Raw genomic sequence first — 25,449 nt, 5'->3', positions numbered from 1 at the left:
AGTCCATGCAAACACGGAGCTCAAGAAACATGCGAGGCACGCTCGTTGTTGACCGTGCAAAGGGCGAGTAGTTTGCGCGTTGGAGAAGTCCAGCCATGATATGACGCGTTGAGAGAACTCAGCATCGACTGACGATGTGTCGAAGGCCCAGCTTAGGACGTACACCTATCTCGGCTTGTAGAGTGAATCACTCAAATTTTGAAGCATATTTGCTTTAGCGCAACCTGCTTTCACCGGCCTTGGTGAGCCCTCTGGAACGCATAACACTGATCTAATAGTTTGTCCGTTTGCCTCCCGCACAGGATGGCAAAAACAACAGGGGTTCCACGCTGCTCCATTTCAACACCCCCGCAGCCCTGTTTTGAGTGAATCACTCAAATTTTAAAGCATATTCACTTCAGCGCAACCTGCTTTCACCGGCCTTGGTGAGCCCTCTGGAACGCATAACACTGATCTAATAGTTTGTCCGTTTGCCTCCCGCACAGGATGGCAAAAACAACAGGGGTTCCACGCTGCTCCATTTCAACACCCCCGCAGCCCTGTTTTGAGTGAATCACTCAAATTTTAAAGCATATTCGCTTCAGCGCAACCTGCTTTCACCGGCCTTGGTGAGCCCTCTGGAACGCATAACACTGATCTAATAGTTTGTCCGTTTGGCTCCCCGCAGGATGGCAAAAACAGCAGGGGTCCCACGCCGCTCCATTTCGCACACCCCCGCAGCCCTGTTTTGAGTGGGCTCTTCGTGGCCCACTTGACGACTCGGATCCCGATCCCTCCCCCATTTTGGAGCAGATCCGGCGGGGCAGCTCGCCGGCCGCCCCGCCGCCCCTCCTTGCGGCGCAGTTCAGCATAAACAAACCGACCAGACCGCTTCCCCTCCCCCGCCGGACCGAAGCCGGGCCGGCGAGCAGAACCGCCGCGGGGCAGGACCGGACTGCGACGGCGAGTGAGCGGCGCGGTGGCGACGGTGGCCGGGGCAGCACGCCATGAAGATCGACATCCACAACCACATCCTGCCGAGGACGTGGCCAAACCTTGCCGAGGTCTGTGCTGGCGGTGACGCCCCTGGGTCAGTCTTGGTACGGGCGCTGGCCGTGAGACGTTATGACATTATGTCCAGCGGCATATACAAGTCTGAGAAAGAGAGGAGAGGGGCGCGGGCAACAAATGCATCTTGAGATTGCTGTTGCCATCGCCATCACTCATGTTCAACTTTCACGGATGTGTGAACCATTACTTCTCTGCTCCTTTGCGCTGTACGTGTCATTAGTCATAGCTCAGAATCGTTTAGATGTGACTGTGCTAGCTAAGTGGTTCTTCTCCGCTGAAGCATGAGCGAACCATCACTGGGTGCGTGTGTTTATGAGCCTAAAATGTCTTAGTTGGATCCTGTGTGAGTGGTGACATCCGCACGAGGATCACGTGCCAATTTTATTGATCACTAGAACTTTTGAGGAAAGCGCTGAAGCTAGGAGCCCAGCCATTTACCAAAGCTGTTGAGTTGCTGGAGTTTGACGTCCAGTTCTACGAGATTGTGATTTCCACCAGTGCGTTTCTACAGCAATAGCCGCGTCCTCCAACACGACAAAAAAAACGTAACAAGTGCTGACGTTCCTATGGCAAATTTGGTGGTGGAGATAGCCAACTTCAAAACTCGTTTCATCACAGGTTTTTCGTTTCACTGCCCTCAAAATCTGTTTCATTTGGCTCAAATGCTTGCTGGGATCCAAATTATTCCTGCATAGAGTCATCTTGTCCACTCCAAAAGCCGAGCTGATGAGGCTTAGTAAGCGAAGTTGACACATAACAGGGATCAAAACAGTGTTTCTCAGCAAAACCGCGGCGAAAACCCCATGCAAGCCGGTGCTAAATCCGGAATGGGTTGAAATGAGAACCGGTAGTAAATATTTGTATAAATTGTGCATATAGTGTCACCATATATGCGCCACTTTCGATTTAGATATGGATGTATGTGTCCACATGTTGTTATGTTATGCTCAACATCGCTGAGCAAAGACAAACACAGGCTTGATCTGTGATGTCTTTGGAATACCAAGCCACATCACCCTCCAAACATCTGCTACAACCGATCAGCTGTAAGCGCTGTGCTGATGCTGGATGTTGCAGCGGTATGGCTACGGCGGTTTTGTTCAGCTGGAGCACTGCCCGAGCACGCCGGACACAGCACGGATGATGCGGGATGGCCAGCTGTTCCGGGTCATCAAGTCCAACTGCTGGGACCCCGAGGTCCGACTGAAGGAGATGGACGAGACGGGCGTCACCGTGCAGGCGCTCAGCACCGTGCCAGTTATGTTCAGCTACTGGGTACGTCGGTGTTTCATTAATTCATTCCTTGTGACGCATTATGTTATTTAATTTGTGAGGCTTTAAGTGGACGGCAGTGAAGTGATGGCTCATTGGGGACGGGTCGCGGGTAGGAAGCCTTATCAAGCATCGGATCACGTTTTCTGCACGCGAGCTGCTTCCTCGAACTTGGCGCCGTCTCCCCGCCAGCTGAATGGCGTGGGTGACTCCATCTACATACGCTCAGCGGGCCTGCAACAGATTGTCACTGCATCTCAAATGGGATTTTCGCTCAACTGCGCGGAAAACCAAGTAAATAGCGTTGGAACTTGTCTTGATGGAAAACGTGCGTGAGGGCTTTCGATGTTAGCCGCTGTTTGCGACATGTGCCCAAAAATAAGTCAATTGTTTTGTTCAAATGATTACACGGATTCAAATTGTTTCGGCATGGAGTCATCTTACCCACTCCAGAAGCCGAGCTGATGAGTCTTAGGAAACCTTAACGTTTATACATACAAGCAGTCCGTGGTTGATAAACCAATTATCTCATTCCTTAACGGTTGCCGACACGTCATAAACTTGTATTCATTTCAGACAGGACATTCGGTAAGCTTGACCTGTTCAAACTATGAGAACGTGAGAGGGAGAGACATCGGTCCAGCTGGGCGGATGGCCCAACCCTAAACGTTCGACTCCTGGTGTTGCCCCTAAATGTGTAAGGCTCCGGCCGAAGTTCAAATCCAGATGTTTTGCCCCATGCAATATGCATGCAACGTATACTGAAACATTAGTCTCTACTTGTATTGCACCCTGAACCTGGGAGTTAAGTCGATGAAGCGGCGATGATGATGCTTGATTTCAGCTATTGGCATGGCATCGATTTCGTTCAATGTTCCTTATAGACACATTCTCCCACTGAATGGAGAAACGACCCAAGGAGGTGGCATACGTAAGACTGCTGGTAGGGGCCGAACTCTTTGAATTGTCAAAGGCAGTCCGAAGAGTTGTGTGCATGAACGCTGGTTGGACCTGGCTGTACGAATGCGTTCTGCGTTTTTGGTGGATGTTCTTCAAAAACCACACTTTTGTGCCAGCTGTATTTTTCCTTGTGTCATGCCGATTATCTCAGCAATGACCACGTTTGCACGATGACCAAAAGTTGACATCCATAATCACATTCGAGACTTTGCTGACAATTTGCGTGCGCCCTGAGACGCGATGCAGTGGTCATTCGATGCAGTGGTCATTCAGTGCGCATGCTGTCGGTCATGGCCCGGGTGTGTGCAGTCATCCCATGACGGGGGTTTCAGGCCAAACCCGCGGACACGGCTGACCTGTCACGCATTATAAACGACGACCTGGCGGCCACCGTGGCCAAGCACCCTACGCGGTTCGTCGGTCTGGGTGAGCGCTCCTGTGTGTGCAGCTGCTTCTGCAGTGACGTTTGCTAGCCACCCAAGCGTTGGCTTTGCTTATCTCAAAGCTTATTACTGTGAACATTGCTTGTTCCCAGCGCTACGCTAGATGTCAAATGGCCATCAGCGTCGTTGCAATGGTCGCCAAGCTGCCTCCTAATGCTGTTCACATGTGTCGCATCTGAATTACCGTTTCCTTTTCAAACCAGCTGTGCCACGCACGCTGATGGCGTCGCGATTGCCAACGCGTCAAGTGTGCCGAAGCCAGTGATGACCCGGCTGACCTGAGCCGTCTGGCCTAGAGGCCACGCAACTCACACTCCAAGTGACCACAGCAATGGCATTGGTGTTATGGGTTTCTGCTCTGCGAATCTCCGTCCTTCAGCATCCCAGAGGGGACCGATTGAACAAACGGTAACAAGTAAACATGATGGCACATTATGAGGAACCCGGCTCTTGGAAACAGTGCTCATGGTGACGTCTGGTTGAATCCAGGACCATAAACGTCGAGGTTCTCGTATTACACCTCAATGTTTGCCTTCTAACGTCGTGTAGCTAACGTCTGCTGGCACATTGAGGTCGGTCATCTGCACCGCAAGCACTCATCCTGCGTAACAGCCAGGATCTGCAGGTCTTCCTGCTCATGCCATGCGCAGTGACGTAATGGCTGCGAGCGCATTGAAGCGCAGTGCTTTGAGGCTCCGCGCTGGTGCTGATGGCAGAGGCACTCTGCTTCACACAGAACCTGCTTTTGCCGCTCTGCAGACCCCGTAGTTCCAAAGGCCCACCTGCTGCGCTCATGTTCGTCACACGAGGCCTGCAGCGTCCTCGATAGTCACGCAAGGCACCCTTCAATCGTCAAGCCGTGACCTGTACTCGCAATGCACGCGTTGGCTCTGGTCCAGTTGTCCCAGTCTGTCCCAGTGTCCCAGTTCTGTCCCAGTGTCCAGTTCTGTCCCAGTGTCTCAGTCCCAGACCACGGCAGTGTTATCTGAATTATACGACGGCCGCTCGCCCTCAAGCGTATGGAGTGCGAGCAGCACGAGTCCTCGTGTGGATGACGGCCATATCCACAGGCCTCATGCAAGCATTAACTACGTTTGACCCGTTGTTAGCTTTTTGACATGTATGCTATAAATATTGCCCTACCCCCAGTCATATAGGGTACTTACACAACATATCTGTCAAACGACTGGACTACCTTGATTTCCTGACAGCGCTTGGGCTGGCTGTGCCTTTAAGACTATCTGAAGCTTTTTCTCTATGGGAGATACCTTTCGCTTTAGTGAATGCAGTTTCTGAAGGCGCATTGTGACGTGCGTGTTGGATCAGTAATACCTTTTTCAATTCCTGCAGATGCTTTGGGTTCTTTTCATCAACGCGCTGTTGTTTTTTTTTTTGTATTTTTGCGACAGATGTGGAGAACCCATGCTTTCAAAAAATGGGTGTGCCTATAAGTAGACTTGGTAGAACTGTGGCTATGTCTGGCAGTTATGACTACCTTTCTATGGACTTAAAGCGTATGCATATGACATGATCTATTGGCTTACTGGCAACTTGATTTTGCTAACTGAGTACACCTGTGAGTGTATATTCTGTCTGTTGATCTTCAGCTAGTAAACATTAACACTGATTGCTGTAGATCTGTCACTGCAAGAGATCTAGTTGACGAAAATGAATTAGTGATTTCAGAGACCAGTTTTGATTTACAAAACTGGTCTGTGTAAATAACTCCCGAGCTGCACCGGAGAGGGCCTGGTTTTTAACACTGGTTAAGCCCACATGGTGTGGATTGGTTACCCCGCTGAGCAAAGCTTGTAAACGCTAATGGTTCCCAGTCAGTCTGACCTGCACCTGCTGCCCCGACCTGAGTATTACGTCGTGAGCTGAGTCGCTCTGCGATCTGATTCTGCCTTCCTACACTTAGTTTGGTCCCTTGAGTCGTGCATGTTTGCCTGACCTGAGCATGATTCCCCAACCTCTGGGGATGCTTTCCAACTTGAATCAACTCGCCGCACCGGAGCATGGCTCGTTAACTGAAATCTGCTTCCTGACCTGAGCCCACCCACGTGACCTGAGCCAGCCCACTTGACCTAGCCCTGGCCCCTGACTGGACCCCGCTCCTCTAACGTGACCTTGGTACCCTAATCTTCCCTGCTCCCCTGACCTGACCCTGCTCCCCTGACCTTACTCTGCTTTCTTGACCTGACCCTGCAGCTCTGACCTGAACCTGCCGCCCTGACCTGAGACTGCTTCCTGATCTAAGACGGATCTTCCGACCTGAGCCTCTGAAACCGGCCTTACCATGCGCACCGATGTTGTCAAGCTTGGCATCGTGTTATGTGCACTGAGGCCGGTGGTGCCCTCTGCACTGACCTGAGCCGTCTGTCGGAGTGATTGTGTACTAGACGTGTACCGGATCGTGTGCCACGTGCACTGTATCTGAAGTTAAACCACAGTAAGCGCAAATGTACTGTAATGTAATATATCGTAATGTAAATGACATGTTGCATATTCTATACGCGATCCCCTTATGCTTGCGTGCTTTTTGGGGACAATTACTGTGGGTCACCACGCTAACGCTCGTGACCAAGGCATTTTACCTGCCTCGAAATTGACCTTTGTCGCTGAGATAGGCATGAGATTCACGTTTCCCGAGGCCACCTTTATGCCAGAGATCGTCTCACAAAGCACTCTCGATGCTCGCCCAAGGCACGTTTGAATCACAAGGCCATGATCTGCGCTTATAACGCAAGGGTAGATCCGTGACTAGGTTTAGTGTATCCTTATTTTGAGCATCTCTTTCAATATCCCATATCCCATACTAGAGCTTATTTTCATCAGCGCTTCGTATTCCGTCTGCGGCTTCGCTAAGTGATATCGTTCTTTATCCTGCGGCAGGGCTGTTGACTTCATTTCATCGACGCACGTTTTGGACAAACGCAAAGGACGCCGGTTTTCGAAGAGAGTGGGTGCCCAGATGTTATGTCACTTGGTAAAAAGTCAATGTGTACGTTGTGAGACTCTGACCTTAGATACCACGGCCACACTTGTGCGGACTGAAAGCGAACTCGCTGGCGACGCGGTGTTGTGCTCCAACTTCACCCCTGACTGGTCGTGCTGCTGATCGTCATCACAGCCAATTAGCGTAAACGTAAGCATGTCTGCTGTCGATTGCATGTTGCAAAAGGTAGGAGATATAGTGGTCTAGCATACTCACCCAAAGAACCAGGATGACGTGAATGATTGACAGTTTTAATCACAGCTCACCGCGTCACAGTCTGTGTAAACCACGCCCATACAGCGCCAAACCGGTAGACGGTAGGCCCCTTGACCCGGGCCCTCTCCCTTGACCTGAGTGTGCTCTCCCTGGCCTGTGCTCATCCCCCGATCTGTTTGTGCTCCCTGACCTGAGCTCGCTTCCTCAACATGTGCCTGCTCCCTCGATATGCACCTGCCCCCTGGACATGCGCCTGCTCTCTCGACATGCACGTGCTCCCTGGACATGCCCTGCTCTCTCGACATGCGCCTGTTCCCTTGGCACGTGCCTGCTCCCTCGACATGCGCCTGCTCCCTGAACATGTGCTTGCTCCTTTGACATGTGCCTGCTCTCTCGACATGCGCCTGCTCCCTGGACATGCGCCCGCTCCCTTGACATGCGCCTGTTCCCTTGACATGCGCCTGCTCTGTCGACATGCGCCCGCTCCCTGGACATGCGCCCGCTCCCTTGACATGCACCTGCTCTCTCGACATGCACCTGCTCGCTCAACATGCGCCTGCTCTGCTGATCTGAACCGATGCCCTAGGGACGGTGCCGATGCAGGCGCCGCTGCTGGCTGTGGAGGAGATCAAGCGCGTCCGGAGCGAGCTGCACATGCCTGGCATCCAGATCGGCTCGCACATCGGCGACTGGAACCTGGACGCGCGTGAGCTCGACCCAGTCTGGAAGGTGACGCAGTTCGTTTGAGTTCTGAATGGCATCAGTTTCGGGGGAGTGTGCGCGGATCGCCCTGCATGTGGACATGAAAGGTCTGGGTGGTCCATTCCTTACGCCGCTAAACTCATTTTGGAAGATATTGTCATTGTCATTGAGTGATGGCAATGACAATGGCAATACCTTCAATAACCCTTTTTGACACTCTCGGTGGCTGACGCTATATGGCGTCACCTGCCCCCCGCCCTGGCAGGAGGGACAGCCACCAGGGGAATCGAACCCGGTACCCTTGGCTTCCCAGACACGCAGCTAAACCATTGTTCCTTAAGCACCCCCGTTTTGGAACGGACAGATATATTCGGCCCATATGTGGGTACCTTGCCTGACTGTCGCTCCACTTTTGATCCTCTCCAATGCGAGACAATAGTAGATCACCTGATGTGTGACCCGTCGGGAAGGTAGCGTGCGCTCATCAGTAACGCCCGGGCACAGTCTGGAACGCCCTGCTGCACGAATTCCCCGTGACACGCCGCAGACCACCCAAGAGTGATCTGACCATTTCTGGAGTGGACAGGGGTCCTGTTTGTGACCCTGTCTGCTAGACGCTGACCTCTCGTATCTGACGCTGCCTGGTGGGCGCGGATCTGTCATGTTTAACGTCGACTAGCTGGTGCCGATCTCGTGTTGTGTAGCGCCCTCCGGCGAGGCCCTGGTCTTTCCTCCTTTGTCCCATACGCGGGGCTGTGGCAATAACAAACAGGCCCACCCTGGCAGAGGCCTCTTGCAAAGTGTAATATAGAGTTGATCGCGGCAGCCGCAACGTTAACGCATCGCGCTACTCACGCCGGGCATTCACCATGTAACGAGGGAGGGACCTAGCTTAAGGGATGGGAGAGAGGGACGGTCGAGAACCCACGCACCAGCACTGCACGGTGCTACTCCATGGAGCTGCTTTGCACGGTTCTGAGAGTGGATTGTCCTGCATGGAGCATTCCACGTCCCACACTGCTTTGTATTCTGCTGAAACGTCTCATTCATAATGACAACATACTGACACTAACGCACGGCCAAACGTGCAAGTTTGTCTCGCGTTCGTATTTCAACTGATTGTTTTGCAATTCCCACCCATCTGATAAATGAATAGATCATGGATGTCATCGTGGGTGAAACCATGTCTGCGTTTAGCACTCCATGTATTCAAACAATGATGCGGCTGTCGTTTTGACATGGACTATGACCGGATTTGCTGGTGTCACGTGCGGATGTGCACCACCTTGTCTGACCGGGGCACATGTCTTCGTGTGTTCACCCGCCTGCCAGATGCACATGTTTCCATGCGCGATCTGTCTGGCAGGTAGCTGTGCGTGCGTGCGTGCGTGCGTGCGTGCGGGCGGGCGTGCGTACGTGCGTGCGTGCGTGCGTGCGTGCGTACGCGCGTGCGTGTGTGTGTATGTGTGTGTGTGCGTGCGTGCGGCGTGCGTGCGTGCGTGCGTGCGTGCTTGCTTGCGCGTGTGCGTGTGTGTGAAGTTTACGCACAGCTGTTCATGGCCACGCTTTAAAGTCCTGCCCTAGCCGGACGGTATCACATCTGGAGAGATCCTCCCATCCTCCCATCCCCCCCAAGACGGTCACACGTGTAGAAATATTCACCCTCCAGGCGGTGTGCTCGCATTGAGAACCCAGACGGTGTGTTCACACTGTGAGCCTGTCTGGATGGTGTGTTCGCGCAGAGAACCCGAACGGAGAGTCCACTGTGTGAAGCTCTCTAGAGAACGCAGATTTCTGCCTGCGTGACCGTGTTGGGAGCATGACAATCACCCCAGGTGTGGTCCTGTCCGGAGAGTACATGTCACCAATGCATGGCGCTGCGGTGCTAGCGCAGTCCTTCCCATGTTTGACCTCATATGGCAGTTGCAGATTTGCCCATGTGTGATACCAATTTATAGGTGCAGATTTGCCCATGCGTTCGACTTTGTCCGATAGGTGGCGAATTTCCCACGCCGGATCTGTGGAAAGTGCCACGTGTGACCCCGCTGCACAGGCGCAGCTCACCTCCGTGCGACGTAGAGCGTAGTAATGCGTTTGGCTGAGGCGACCGACGAAGCAAAGGAATATAATAAAGATTAGGTGACTGGTAAAGGAACAGGTGTCCTATGCTGCCCACTTGGACGGCTTACAACCTTTTGTTTAGGAGATGTTCTTTGCCTGGTTTTAGGAACAAAAGTAAATACTTCAGATCAGTGTCCATAAATAAAAAAACAAAAGCACATGGCACTTCGGATAATCATTTTGCACCTTCGTAGCATGAGAGTCCAGGCGTCAAAGCAAGGCATAGCAGAAAACTAACGCCACCTTTAATTTGTGGCTGGTGTTGGGGTATGTATGGTCCAATGACTACTGGCGTGTGAGCTGCAGCTCCAGCACGTGTGTGCGTGCGTGCCTGCGTGCGTGCGTGCATGCGTGCATGCGTGTTTGAACGTACGCTCGTGTTTGGGCGGGTGTCCCTTGGTCTAAATACAGAATGCTACACCACGCTTCTATTGCATTTTTAAAGCTGGAACCCCTCCAGGATGTGTCCTATCGTGTCCTTATAGTCTGTTTGATAATCATGGCAACAGATCGTGAGTTGGTGTTGGTGAACTGGTGTTGAAGAGATGAGCTGGAGAGATGAGTCGATTTGGTAATGAACACCAATTCCACAATTTCCTCGCCGCATGTCCTCGACAGCCAGTGCTCCGAGACCTATGACTGACACGCGGCCTGACAACTTGTACTTGACTTGACTTGACTTGACAACTTGACAACCGCTTGTAGTAAGTTGCAGCTGCAACACTTCTGTCCGTGCTTTCAAGGGAAAGAGTCCCAACCGGTCGGAGACAGAACCATGTCTCTTCGGCCAGCAATCAAATTTAAGCAGAGCTCAGCTTACCACCCAGCTTCAAAACTGCCGTGTCCTTCGAATGTGTGCTGGTGGTCATAATGACACCCGGCAGCCATACGTGTAAAGGTGCCCGGCGTACACTACAACGTACAAATGTGCGCCCGTTTAACTTCGCAGGTACATTACAGTACGTTTTTTGGTGTACAACAGACCCCTTCGTGGATATTGTTGCCTAGTTCTAATTATGATTATTGCCTGCACAGATTTGAAAGCAGGCCAATTTAAGAGCATTTCCTTCTCGTGGTAAGTGGAGCCTCGGTTAAACCTGACGGATGGTTGAAGAGCTGCAGCTCCGTCACCGACCGGAAGTGCTTCTCTCCCTTGCAAGCACGAACAGAAATGTTGCAGCTGCAGCTGGCTACAAGCGGTACACAAGTGGGTTTGTCGGGCTGTGCTCCAAGCATCAGTTTTGTAATAGTTGCTAGCAGCTAGCTGCAGTAAGGGAATTGTAGGCTTGTCTGCTCATCGCCAGCTCATCACCACTAATTTTATACCCTTTAAGTGCGTGATACACACTTTCTCTGGACATCTGAGGTTTATCGTTGGCCTTATATTGTGAGGCACTTGTTACTGTGGCTATCAATATAACTATAAATTAATAAAATAATATGGCCCGGAAAGTTCCTTACTTTTAAAACTGCAATGGTATGATGGGATAGCATCCTTTATTTAAACCAGCGAGGAAACGCCCACGCATGCACGCCCACGTAAAAGCACATGCACGCGCACCCAGACGCATACCTACACAGCCACACACACACCGTACGCACACACCGTGCGCACACATGCATAAGCACATGCACGCACACCCAGACGCAAACCTACACAGCCACACACACACGGTACGCACACACCGTACGCACATATGCATAAGCACACCAACAACTGTTGTCATGGAACGTTCCAACAGAATGGTCAGTTACACTCCCCATACTCCCCTTCTCCCCATTGTTCATGAAATAAGGCAAGTAAGGGAACTAACCTTTTGCTGAACATATTGTAAGGAAAGTGTGCTTTGTACCGCCCTTCTGCCCATACCCTCTCGACACTTAATGCTATGGAGCGGAATGTGGACTTCTTGCACTATGACGCTGCAGCCATTTTCCTTTGTACTCCATCCAAGCAAGTTCCAGTTTCGCGTTACATCAGAACATTCTGCAAAGTTAGATCGGTTCTTATCACCACAACAGTGTTGGTGGGTATCGAATGTAACTACATGCCACACACACACTCCGAGGCCGGGTACTCTATTTCTGCCGCCACGGAGGGTCGAAAACGAAAATATTGCCCTGTCTGATCGATGCAGACTTTTCCATCTGTGGCCTGTTTGGAATGCGGAGACCTCCACCGCGTGGCCCTGCCGGCTAGGTGGAGACCTTCCCTTACGTAACTCTACATCACAGGTACACGCATTCTCCATCGGTGACGCTATGGGATAGCAGCAGACTTTCCCACTTGTGAATGTCCCGGGGAACGCAAGCTTTCCCATATGTAATGTATATCCCAGACTTTCCCATATTGTGAATGTCCCGGGGAACGCAGACTTTCCCACATGTAATGTATATCCCAGACTTTCCCATATTGTGAATGTCCCGGGGAACGCAAGCTTTCCCACATGTAATGTATATCCCAGACTTTCCCATATTGTGAATGCCCCAGGGAACGCAGACTTTCCCACATGTAATGTATATCCCAGACTTTCCCATATTGTGAATGTCCCGGGGAACGCAAGCTTTCCCACATATATCGCTGTCCCAGATGTCCGCGTCCCTACGGCGCTCTTGTCAAGTTGTGACGGTGGGAACTGCAGACTTCGCCTTGCCGGATCGCTTAGGGGAAGGTGCAAGCCTTTGGTGTTCCCTCTCACTGCAACTCTTTTGGAAGGTACGTGCAGTAGCGAGGTCTCCTGTCCTTGTTTGGGCTCCGCGTGGAGGCATAATTATCCCGGTCCAGTGGATCCTCTCTTGGAGGGTGCAGGCTCTGCGTAACAGCCAAAACAACAATCCCTCACCCTGGCTTGTTATTCCACTGACACAGAAATTTGGAAAGGCTTGTGGGAACTGCGAGAAAAACAGCTTTCACTCCACTTTCCTCTCTGGGCCAAGGTCCATCAGCATGCGATGCGGCAGGTTCGAAAACAGGCGGCGATACAGGGTATGAAGGTTAGCAAATTCCGTCCCGTCGTCAAGGCCCACCGCAGCAAAAACACCATGGACGCGCTGATCAGCCAGCGTTGAAGGGCTCGATGAAGGGCGTTGTTCGATGTTGAAGGGCGTGCGCCGGACGACACTTTGGTAATACCTCTGCTGTCACAGATCGCAAACGAACTAGGAAGTTATGTTGCAGCCGAGTGGGCTCCTTTCTTCAAAAATGGCATGGAATGGAAGCGTAGCATCCTTTATTTAGACACACGGACGGTGCATGCATGCTTCAATGCACCCACACGACCATCCCACCACCACCCCCGCACGCAAGCACACGTACACGAGCAGGCGCACGCACACGCACACACGCACAGTCGCACAGTCACACAGTCACATAATCACACACCCATACAGTCACAAAGCCATATTGTCACACTCACATTTACACATGCATGGTCGCTGTCATCGGACTCGTCCAACCGCAGTGGCAGCTACAATGATGGCCTAGCCTGCTTTACTGTAACCAAGTCCATTGCGAAGACTGTAATGCTATAAAGGATGTAAATGTTTTTAAGCGTTCTGCGTTTCATGAATTTAATTTAGATACCGACCTGAAGTTTCTCCCATTCTTTATAAAATAGACCAAAGAACGAGTGCAGCCATTTCCTGGCCACCTCCTAAACAGAAGTTTGTTTTTCAACCGGCCTATATACACCTATCTTCCTCTGTTGCGAGAACATCCAGTGCGAGTGGGCCCCTGATGTGCACCAGAGTGGGTGCTTCGGGTTACATATGGTCATTGTCTCTATAAAATATGTCTAACACGGGATATATGTGTCGCTACCTCTTTCACAATCGCAGGCAGGAGCTGGACTTGACATATGTATATCTGTCCAGGCGCGTGCTTCGTGTAAGTTGTGTGCAGTCTCATGTTAGTCCAAACCACTTGGAAGCCGCTCTTATCCAACATGATTTATTTATATAATCATGGCTTCATACAATTATAACAATACATCTGAGGCGCTGTGTCATATGGCATCCGACCAAACTCAGGTCAACACGAGGCACGCTGCACGAGTCCCCTGACGTGATGTGAACTGTGGCCAGCGAACGGAGAGCTCTGGCATGTCTGTGCCTGTGACACCTCATGACCTATACATGCCTCTGGTGGGCACGATGACCCAGTGTGGTAAGGCATGTAAGGTTGTAGGCCTTGTGACCACGTGCCCAGAGGCTGCCGGTGTGGGCCATGTGCGCGGGGCGTTGTGCATGGGGGTGGTCCAGCTAAGTGCATGGGGGGGGGACTGTAGGACTGTTGAGTCCATGCGCTTGAGTCAATGGATGCACCGGACTGTGCAGTGTCACATGCACAAGTGTTGGGTATGGTCCAGGAAGTTAATGGAGCCATTTCGTACCGTCTTCAATGCGCTCTGCAATTCTGCATCTCCATTGATCTATTGAAAAGTAACGACAAACACAAAAGAACAGCTATTGGAACTGTCTTTTAGTGTTTTAACTAGAGTTTATTTTTTAATGTTCTCACCAGTTTGATGAACGGACTTGTCTGACCTCGATGACATCTTTGTTGAATGATATTTTCTAAATGCTCTCACCAGTTTGACGAACGGAATAGTCTGACCTCGATGACATCTTTGTTGAATGATTTTAAATGCTCTCACCAATCTATTGAACGAACTTAGTCTGACCTCGATAGCAGATTTGTTGAACGATCTTTGTTGCAACACAGTTCATGCGCCGGCTTGGTGTATATTCGTTGCACGCATGAACTCAGGAGTCAACAATGTCCACATTGACGAATAGCACTTAGAAGCAGAACGAGGGGTGCTGAATTGTTATGAAGCCCTTAGCGCCGTGTGTTCTAAGTTGGGGCATATCTGCGTTTTGTTGCAAGTACACATTCAAGACTTGCTTAATCATGCTTCTTTAAGTATTTTAGAGATTATCCTTCGGGGACAGTTCCCGACAATCCGTAAACGATGGATTAATGTGTTTATGGATTCAGTAAATGTATTTTTTTCAATTTTTAATTCAGAAAATTCAGTGACTAAAAGTGCTGATGAACTAACCCATACACGCGTTCGGCGTGCAATAGAATTTGTCAATCGTGTATGTCTAACAGCTCCCCTTGTGTACACCGACGGGAGCCGCTGGTCGGACGCCACGCTGGTTTGAAACGTGGACGAAAACGTGCTGTCCAGTAGCAGCTATAGGCTGTATCGGAGAATGGAGTGTGCGAGGGGCGGCTTTGTTTGCAAAGTGATTGTGTGGCAACATTACTATGCTTCGGGTGGGAAGGTTATCTAATAGCCTATACGGACTGTTTTGTGTTGTGTTTGCCTTCATGTGCTGCTGACTGCCGGAGAGGTCTGGTAGGTCACAGACCAATCGTTTTTCCATGGCATGTAATATGTCAATGGGGCACTTGCTCGCGCTAAACTATCCTTCCGTTTCCTGTCATGTCTGACCGTCACTGAGCTGTTGCCCCGAGCCATTATGTAATGATCGTGCAATCGTTGACATAAAGCACCAGCCTCCCCTGCGGGCTGCCGTGCCACAGAGCGGAGCTCGCGCGGCGTGGCGTGTCTTCAGGGTGCGCCGCCGCCCCATCCCCACCTGCGGCCTGACTCGGAGACTGCGGTCAGCACCCCTGAGCCGCCGTGTGAGCCCGCCGGACCGTGACACGTGACCCTCCGGCGCAGGCGTGCGAGGAGTTCGGCTGCGCCGTGTTCGTGCACCCGTGGGACATGGAGCTGGGGGGTCGGCACTCCAAGTTCTGGCTGCCCTGGCTGGTGGGCATGCCGGCGGAGACGGCCACAGCCATCGTCTCGGTGCTGCTGGGCGGCGTGCTGCAGCGCTTCCCGCGGCTCCGGCTCTGCTTCGCGCACGGCGGCGGCTCCTTCCCCTACACGGTCGGCAGGATCGGTGAGCGGCCGCCGGAGGTGACGCCCTTCTCCGTGAGGCGCTGCTGAGAGGTGGTGGGGTGCACGATTGGGGTGTAACTGCTTGGGGCTGGTGCCGTGAGGGTGATGGGGGCGGCTCGTGTGAGACTACGCGGTGGGGTTTGGGGCAGCCCGCGCGAAACAAGTCCTTGCAGTGATGTTCGGGTAAGACTCACACGGGCCGAGGCTACGCTGTGATGTTACGGGTTTTCCCAGGGCCCTAGCGAGTGTACCTACGGGTGTCGATTTGGACTCTTTTGTGGAGGTCCTGGCCTCCCCCCTCCCCCCAATGTGGAGCTGCCTCCCCCATGTTGGCTTGGCCCCCCAATGCTTTTGGCTGGAATGCTACAAAAAACGTGCGTAAAAGATGATCATAACACAAAGACTGTTTTCTTTGATCTTTCTGCGTAGTGGTGTCTCGTACCGCTCTCATAATAAAAAGTCATGGCTGGTCTCACCACAAGACAAATATCGTATCAGCTAAGCGGATAAACGAGGCAACGAACTTCACATACGCAGCGCCATAAGACACGCAGTGGTTTGTGAGGCTAAAGTGAAAAGCCCTGGAACATGGGGATGACTTAAGTCCCCCATGGCTAACCCCGTTCACGTCTCCCACAACCAAAATGCGTGTCGCCTCCCATGACCGGTATAGAAGAGCGCCATCGGCGTCCTAAGGTGGCCTCTAAAGGGGCGCGTTTACGTGCCGATTAGAAGAGACGCGTGAGTCCAATGCCCGCCCCCTGGATCTAACGCTGCATGACTTCTGTATTGCTTTAATTAAATACTTTTATAAGTTATACAAAGGTTAAAAACATGCATTGCGCCCAATAAAAATAAAGTGGGCTAAATCCAGTGAGAACAAAGAGGTCGATAGGTTGCCGGGCCTTCGGTTCTGCCCCCCCCCCCCATAATTTACAAAAATTGACCCCCTGGTTGTACCCAACATGAGACTGAAGTCGCGATGGTTTTGTGGGCGTGACCTGCGTCAGGCGTGGTGACATATCAGCTACCAACCATGTTTCACGCCCTGCGTGAAGGTTTCAGCGGTGTTGGTCACGCGAGACTGCTGGCCTGAGGGTACTGGCGATGTGACTCGTGTGAAGTCGGTAGGTAGTGCTTGGGGTGTGGTTCATGCAGGGCTGCGTAGTGCTTCTCGGACTGTGATTTACATGAGACCGAGTGGTGGTGTTGAGATTTGGCCACGTAAAGCTGTCCGCTGGTTTGTGTTTCAGATGGGGCTCAGGTGAGTTTGCCTGGAAGCGGGTGTTTGAGGTGTGACTCGTGTGGGGATGGCAGCGTGGTCGTGTTTGGGGTGTAGCTCATTTGAAAATGGCGCCGTGATGGTGTCATCGCATGGCTCATATGAAGCAATGGGCACAACAACAGTTGGTCGTATGACTCAAATGTTGTATAGATGGCTAGCTGAGGCGAGGCATTCTCCGTTGGATGTCCTCACGCAAGGCTTTAGAGGCGGTCAAATAACGCGAGACAGGTCAATTGTAATCTGAGCGATGCAGCACTCGAGACATGGTAATTGACGCTCTGCTCTGACTTGCCGTTCGACGAGGACCAATGCGCTTTTCAGACCATGGCTTCCTCTGCCGGCCCGACCTGTGCGCCCAGGAGACAGCAGTGCCACCTCGTGCCCAGTTAGGGAAGTTCTGGTGCGACTCGCTGGTACACGACGGCGCTGCCCTCAATTTGCTGACGGAAGTTATCGGGAAGGTTGGTGGGGCTGGGTCATTTAGTCGCCATCCGGGCCTATTTGGCCGGTCTGGCAGCTGCTTATGGTCATATATATTGCCAACAGCAGCATTATGCAGTGAATAGGGAGCCCAACGGCCACCAGAGGTATTAAGCTCAGTTAATGGCTTAAGGCCATTGCCGACATAAGTCACTCGGAGTGTCCCCTTAAACGACTGGTATAGTCCCCTGGCTCTTTTTTTCCAGTACTTTATTGGTGCAGATAACGTGTCGCGCTATGTATAGCCTACAATGGTGGGTGTGCACAATAAGCATCACAGGTGTCCAGGTTCAGCTGGCCGGAGCTGAGGCCGAATTCGCTACAACCCTGTGTAGGCGCGGACTCTGAAGGGGCTGAAGTCGAGAAGCGGGTCCAGCCCGGATGCCGTTCACGTGAAGTGTCGGATACTGAATCCACGATGGTTTGTCGTCTGTCCGGTGCTTGGAACCTTTATGTGCTGTTGACTAAGTGTACGCAGGTATATGCTTCATTTTGGTTTCTGAACTAAGCTGTCATTGTTTCAGAAACGGGTCATCTTTGGGTCCGACTACCCCTTTCCACTGGGGGACCTTCAAGGAGGAAAAATCGTGGAGGACCTCACTGATGCTCAACTGCGGGTAAGCCTGCCTTTCTGCTATCGGCCTGGATCGATCCCCAGATAAGCAAAAAACAAGTGGAAACAGCTGTGTTCAACAGGCGTGGGCGACACCTGTAGACGTGGCTGTGAAGGGTCTGCGAGTAATATCCACCTATCCTATTTAGACTGTTATATTTATCGTAGTAATCAAGACTTGCGCGTGCCGGGGACTGCAGCCGAGTTCTGTCCGGGTTTGGTGAATCCGTCGCTTCAGTAAGCTCGCGCGGAGCAAGATCTGGGGAAAAGTTTACATGTAAAAGTACAATTCCTTTCATTTGCGATGTATGCTAGAGTCCCTGTGGGGTCGGACAAGCGTGTGTTTTTGAAATGCCACCATGCGTTGTCCAACATGCGAGTCGTTTTCAGGACGACATCTTCGCTGAGAATGCCCTGGAGTTTCTCGGTCTGGACAAGTCCACCTTCGAGTGAAAAGTTCCATTTACTGGATCGCTGGCATGTATTCTTCAACGCATTCCTGTACGCACCGATCAACTACGATGAATGACATCCAACAAATGCGAGGTGAAAGGAAATATATCTTACCCGCAAGCTAACACGAGATATTTGATAATTCCAGCGGTGTGACTGTCCTGCTGGATACACACAGCGATCCATGCACAACGGCATAACCAGGGCGTCCAGATCTCATTCAGTACCGAACATGGGAACACCCAACAAGGCACTTTTAGTGGATGCTGGAAGCATCCACTGACCGCGACGCGCGCTGCATTATCGCATGCAACACTTCGATCGTTGCATGTAACAAGTATTCTGTAGTTTCGTTATCACCGGTGGTTCTACCTCTATCGCAGCGTACTTTATCGCCGAATTTTGCTGGTGTTGTGCCACAGACCAACGCCGAATGTTGTGTATTGCTTACACGCCAGATCAGCACAGCTCTGCGGGCGTCGTCGGAACTATCGCTGGCCCACGGCAACGGAGCCCAACGCTGTCATTAGACTAGCCTCGGGGCTGACTTGGCCTCCGTCGGAGTGAGCGCATCCATCGTGCAAGCGATTTTCGCACTCGTGGTTTGGTTCTGCTGATCAACATTGTCTTGTGGTGACAATGCATGATTCGAAAAAATCGCATCACGCAATACGTTTAGACGACTATTTGAAGCTCTTAATTTGTACTCGGGTACCAAACCAAACTCAGATTCTTTTATTTACCTAGCCATAAAAATGAAGTTTTGGGTTCGTGCTATGGATCACGTATTGCAAGCAGCGAAACTCTAATTTAAGCATCTGCATGCGAAATCGCTACCGACGATTCACAGGCGCACAAAACCCCACGCACAAACCAAACGCCGACCCAGAAAACAGCACGTATGCGTTTGCCGCGGCGAGATCTACCGGTAAGCTGTTTGCACATGTGGTGTACTATGTCTGCATGTGGGAAAAGTATGGCGTAGACAGCCGTAGGTTTCGTACCTTTCTGCCTCAGTCATTTCGAGCGGCATTTGAGCTTATGATAGTGTTCAGCTCAATAAATGACGCATTTAGGTGTTAAGGCCAAGCTCAACAGCGCACCTTGACACGCCGGTCGCAGCGAATGATCACAAGATGTTGCATGCCGTTGTGGGCTGTACAATGCATAGAGCTACCACAACCAAGTTTTGCGTAATTTGTACTAGCAGTGTACCACAATTAGCAGCGTTGTACTTACGTGAAGCGTGTGAACTATCAGCTTCGTGTAGTGCATACTGTGGGCGTGTTTTGCTATCATACACGTGCATCCCATGTGTCAAGGAAAAACTGCACGGCAATGCTGTGTTGACGATGGGGGCGGGGGAGCACCCGACCTGAAGTCTGAAGTGGCAAGTCTTGTAGGACTTGGTCAAAATGTAAACGTTTACTACGCGGAGTTCACAGAATATCTAGGTGAGGTCTGTTGAAGGGTCTGGTGATGCAAATGCCGCAGTCACTGCCGCATCTGCTGTTGTAGAAGCCCACTTCTGACTGAAATCAGAGGTCGCTCCTTAAAATTGGTGGGTGGCGAATTGCAAATTATGGGAAACCATAACAGAGCCAACCAAAGTTACCGGCTTGGCCAAAACTGGGTCGGCCCGGAGCCGCGACCAGGCCCGACCTCATCATTGACCTCATCATCGACCTCACCATCGACCTCATCAGGGCCGGCCCGCTCACGGGATGTGGTCGAAGTCGAGCGAGCAGGTCTGAGTAAGCGACATCCTCTTGCGCAGCACCCGCCGACCCTCGTCGCCGGAGAGGTGGCGCCACTCGCCGTGCCGTGGGTCGTACTCCACCACCTCACCGGGCGACTCTTCGAACGCCGGCGCTGCCTGGCCGTCTTCCTCCGAAAGAGCAACGTACACGAGCCGCCGCGAGATGGCAGCGCGGTCGCGGCGGCTGACTCCCGCGCCCGCCAATGACCAGCGACGGGGCCTGGCCACCCGCGCTGTGGCTCCTCCAGTGACGAGGTCGGTTGGGGAGGTCCTTTGTCGCGCACCGCCGCGGGGGGACGGTGGGTCGCGGGTGGCGCCGTTGGATGAGGTTGCGGGAACGGCGTCCGTCAGGTGGTCGTCGCAGGATTCGGCGATGGCTGTGCCGGCGGGAGCGACCAGCACCTCCGACTCCTCGGAGACGGAGGCCAAGCGTGTCGGCTTTTGGTCCTCGGCCGAGGCTGCGGCAAAAGGTGCTCGCGACTCCGACTCGACCCCTGAGTTCGGTTTCGGCGGGGTTGGCTCGCTATCGGAAATGGAGGCGACGCTTGCCATAGACCCTTTCGGCAAGTCGTGGACAGTCTCGCTGAGGTTCTGGCCGGCCGTAGATGAATCTGCCTCACCTTCCGCCAGTTTCTCTGTCTGATGTGCGAGTAGTTCCGATGACACGTCATTGGGCTCTCCCTGCTCGCGGTGAATCTCCTCGGTCGAAGTCTGTTGGCAGCTACCACTTTCCTCGGCACATTTCTTAACCTCAAGAGGATAGGCTGCTTGTTCTAATTCACTCGCTGTAGTTTCACCATTTGACGTGCATTGGAGAGAAGCACCACCGCCCTCGGCTCGAGGCGACTCCGTTTGTTCTGCTCTTGGTGTGGGGTGGGCATTAGCCGCATCGGCGTCTGGCGGCGACTGAACAGTTGCCTCAAAGACGTCATCGTCATCGTCGTTTTCGTCGTGCGGTTCCGGATTCCCCTGATCGGGCATTGCCTCTGCAGCCTCATTCGCATCTCCAGAATTATTATTCGCCCCCACGGGCTCCGCCCCCGACTCGTCCTCTCTTGTCGTCCTCTCCACGGCCAGCCGAATGGCGTTCTTGACTATCCTCTCGGCCGACTCTCCTCCTGCTCTGTTGACGTCCGATTCCTCCCCCTCCTCGTCCGGCGGTGACGGGACACCGACGCCGTTCTTGAGGATGCCGTGCGGTGCGGCCCGCGCGACAGCCTCCCTCAGCGCGTCCTCAGGCAGCGCCGAGAGGCTGCCCGTGCCGCGCGCCGAGCGCCAGCCCTCCCTGAAGCGCACCTTCTTCTCCTCGGGCCGCTCTGGCGGCCGGCCGGCCGCCGCCAGCTGCAGCAGGTGGTCCAGCAGCGGCACGCCCTCGGCCTGCTCGCAGCGGGCCGCGCCCGGCCGCGGCCCGCCGGCGGCCGTCAGCTGACTCTCGTCCAGCGGGTCGGCGCCGTGTGGCGGCGCGCGCGGGCCCGGCGCCTCGGTAGAGGCCCCCGAGCCCGAGTCCACGTCGCCGCCCGAGTCTGGGTCACTCGAGCCGGTGGACATGAGCGAGGCGCGTCTCTCTGTGGACACTGGATCACCAACATGAGTCAGATCATCAGCCAGCCGACACTAACGGCAGGGAACTAAAAGGCATATCAGCTGTTTACTTTTCCCGCAGTGTTTACTTGGCTCTACTGATAGCTCGGTCAGTGATGGTTTATTTGGTGCTGCGGAGCCGGCCCCGTTTCATCGCTTCAGATTCTTGGGAGGGGGGGGGGGGGGGGTGGCGGGATCGGATCATTTCATCGTTTCAGATTATCGAGACAGATTCTGTATTCATAACCCTGGTGAATCAGCGTGTATGCCCTCACCCTGCCAGTCCAAATGCGCTTAATCACCACCACCTCCTCTCCTCCCACAGCCCTGCCTCCGCCCAAGTACCTCTTTTCCCATTGGTTCTAGTGCACCTCCCCACTATCAGCTCCTTTCTTCCCATGGCCCCACCCTCCCGCGTCTCCCTCCCCCCTCCCCCCCCCCCCCCCTCCCCGGCCAGCACCGGTGCACCTCCTCGCCGTCAGCTCCCTCCTTCCCATGGTCCCACCCTCCCGCGTCTCCCTCCCCCCCCCCCCCTCCCCGGCCAGCACCGGTGCACCTCCCTGCCGTCAGCTCCCTCCCTCCCGTGGCCCTGCCCCCCCCCCCCCCCCCCGCCAGCACCGGCGCACCTCCTCGCCGTCAGCTCGTGCCTCACCGGGGTTGACGCGGATGCCGCGCCGCGCCCGCTCCGCCATCAACCGGTCGTAGACGCTGAGTCGCCGCGTGGCCAGGTGCGGCGCCGGCGGCTGCTGGTCCGAGCTGGTGGAGGCGCGCCGCAGCCAGGCGCGCCGCTTGTGCTGGCCCGAGCCGGTGCCCTGCTCCTCCGGCATCTGCGGCAGCCGGCCGGCCACCGTCAGTCGCGACGGGCGGCTGCCGAGGGAAGGCTGCCGCGGAAGGGAGGCACGGAGCGGATGACGGCCGGGGAGGGAGTGCTGAAGGGAGGGCTGTCGGGAGAGGCGGATGCCGAGCGAGGGTCTTTGGGGAGGGGGAGATGCTGAGGCAGGCACTGTGGATAGAGACTTTTGAGGGCGGCGTGACTCAGGGAAAGACTTAAGGCAGCGGTCGTGAAGAGACATTGTGCGGAGGGAAGTGTTGCAGGGATGTATGGACTGTGTCAGCCGAGTAATGGTGGAGAACACGGGGGGAAGTGCGTGATCAAGGTCGACTGGACGCCATGGAGTGAGTGGCTGGGGACGAAAGTGAGTGGCTGGGGACGGAAGTGAGTGTCGCGGCCCAGTCATTTGGGACCAGACAGCGCTTGTAATCGGAGGGAGCCGTGAGTGAGACACAACGCTGGATGATCCTCGGAGACGGGGGGAGATGGCGCGTCCGAATTTTGCTGGCTCCTTGTCCCGCCTCGACGTACACGCATTGTTTAATTTACCTGGGACAGCTGCCCCTCCACCAATCCCAGCCTCCGTCGTTCCTGCCAGGATGGGGGCCTGTGTAACAGCAGCTAGACTGGACACGCTCACACAGCCTTGGGCGGTGCGTGTGGAGTTTACGGAAGGGGTGCGTGTGCGCGCGCGTGCCCGTGCGTGCGCGCGCGCGTGCGTGTATGCGTGCGTGTGCGTGTGCGTGTGCGTGCGCGTGTGTGCGTGTGCGCGTGCGTGTGTGAGCGTGGTCCTTGGACACCAGCTCAATAAACCGGTAACGAAAGTCCTGTCCCTTCCAAGGCGGCTACCGAACCAGGCCTCGACGCCGGCGAACAGGTCGGTCCGTCAGGTCCGATGGCCCATTGAGTCAGGCAGCAAACTGCACGGGCCGCTTCCGCTCCACATGTTTCGAGCGTGGAAATAGTCATATTCCTGCCATCACAGTCGGACAGCTCATGATGTGCGATTACTTGATAACGATCCGTGCGCCTCATGTGAATGTATTTAAATTCTACGATCGTTTAATGCTTGTTTCGCTTCACAATTCCTTGAAATTTGTCGGCGTTACCCCCAAACGTTGGCATGCACAATCTGACGCTATTTTTCGGTAGAGGCTGTTGACCTTACGACCACGGCCTCGATGCCCGAGCGATGTTTTTTTTTCGGCGAAATTTTGCTTAATTCACTCCCTCCCTTGCACCACGTTATTATTATGGTCAGCAAAGGTCAGCGACCCAAGCTGAAAATAAAGTTGGGGGTCTGCTCGAATTGGTTGTGAGTTTTGACTCCATCTACGACTAGTGATAAAAAATTACAGCTTGACAAAGAAAATTCTCGCTCAGCGGAAGCCAGCAAGTGACCTCGGTGACCTATGTTGTCCGGTGCCAAACACCTTTGATCGACAGGACGCATGGATATGCGGACACTGTAACATGTCATACAGGTACGTTCACGCGAAGGTATGCTCGAGAGGCGTTCTTTGGAGAGAACTTGATCAAACGGAAAACATAACAGTTGACTTCATATGACCTTGACCTTCACACCGAAATAAGTATACTACATCTGGTTGAGCGGTGCGCACCATCAAAGGATATTTTGATAGATTTCCTAGCCCTTGCTCTCCAGAAGATACCAGCGAAAGAAGATACCAGCCCTGACCGCCTCTCCTTCAGGGCGAGGTTCACCTGGACCACCATCAGCACGAGGGCTAAGGTATCACTCGTTTAGCTAAGTGCGTACTCGTATCTGCTTCATCTATTCGGAATGCACACAGGTACTGCAGGAGGCTCCCGGGACCAATGATTATAGGCATAATTTCTTTGCGAATGTGTTGACCGCTTCCACTGAAAAATCACAAACCATTGTGTGCCTAGATCATTCCAGAGGTCGAAAGTCACAATACGTTTGGAGCGGCACATGTATTCAGCTGCATTTTCAAGCAAGCTGTTGGATGATATCGACCACATTAATGACGGACTGTCGGATTAGGGGGTTCGAGATCCACAGGCTCAAAGTCGCTTACCCATAAGTCTCCTAGTTCGTGACCGGAGCAAACTGTTCGGAATTGGGAGAACCATTCTCCAGTTGGGGGGACTATTGCTTTTTTAAAGGCGCAACGATGATGGGCCCCTCTGAAAGAGGGCTCCTCCCCCTCGCCGTTTGACCGACGCTCGGGACAAATATCGCTAGCGCGGCACCTCTCGCTCGTCCAGTCGTCATCTAGCGATGCAAGACATTAAACGAAAACACTGGTTTCATTCTCGTGGCCACGTAAGACAGTATTTTCTTACCAACGGCGTATTGATGGTGCTGTCTGTCGTAAATCGATATCAAGCATTTGAAAAATGAGCAATCATACGCCAACATGAATGTTTCCTGTTGATGCTGTGGCATGGCGAAACAGAGCCACGCAAGCTCATAACGCTGCCGCACATTGCGTTAGTTCTCAAAGGTCACCTGCTGCTTGCCGTGTGCAGTTCGACTCCCCGCTCTGACACACCGTGACATGGTGTTTCTCGGAACTACTCGTCACATGACACATTATTGCCAAATCACGATGCAGGTGTGTTCTTTTATGACATGATTTGAACTTTGCACCCGGGTCGTCCTATTCTTTAATTGCAACACTTTTGGCGAGCCAATCGACAGCCGAGCTATTATAGAGCTGCATGTCGCGATACCTGGTACCCGCCACGTTCCTAACACGCGTTTATTAGCTGCCGCAT

The 25,449-nt window shown here is 53.2% G+C and overlaps 1 protein-coding gene across 1 annotated transcript; it reads left to right on the top strand.

The window, feature by feature from the left end:
• Window positions 1–897: 897 nt before the first annotated feature.
• On the top strand, window positions 898–18,636 carry LOC119098660 (2-amino-3-carboxymuconate-6-semialdehyde decarboxylase). Its single transcript, XM_037221640.1, has 8 exons — window positions 898–1,043; window positions 2,128–2,325; window positions 3,615–3,708; window positions 7,526–7,668; window positions 15,459–15,681; window positions 17,287–17,426; window positions 17,970–18,062; window positions 18,449–18,636. The coding sequence occupies exons 1-8, from the start codon at window positions 987–989 to the stop codon at window positions 18,509–18,511; spliced, it is 1,011 nt and encodes a 336-aa protein (XP_037077535.1). The 5' UTR covers window positions 898–986; the 3' UTR covers window positions 18,512–18,636.
• Window positions 18,637–25,449: the final 6,813 nt, after the last annotated feature.

The sequence above is a fragment of the Pollicipes pollicipes genome, unplaced genomic scaffold, assembly GCF_011947565.3.
Source record: "Pollicipes pollicipes isolate AB1234 unplaced genomic scaffold, Ppol_2.1 Scaffold_4740;HRSCAF=5597_pilon_pilon_pilon, whole genome shotgun sequence".
Taxonomy (NCBI): Eukaryota; Metazoa; Arthropoda; class Thecostraca; order Pollicipedomorpha; family Pollicipedidae; genus Pollicipes; species Pollicipes pollicipes.
Note: the sequence above shows the minus strand (reverse complement) of the source record. Positions and strands in the feature narration are given on the sequence as shown.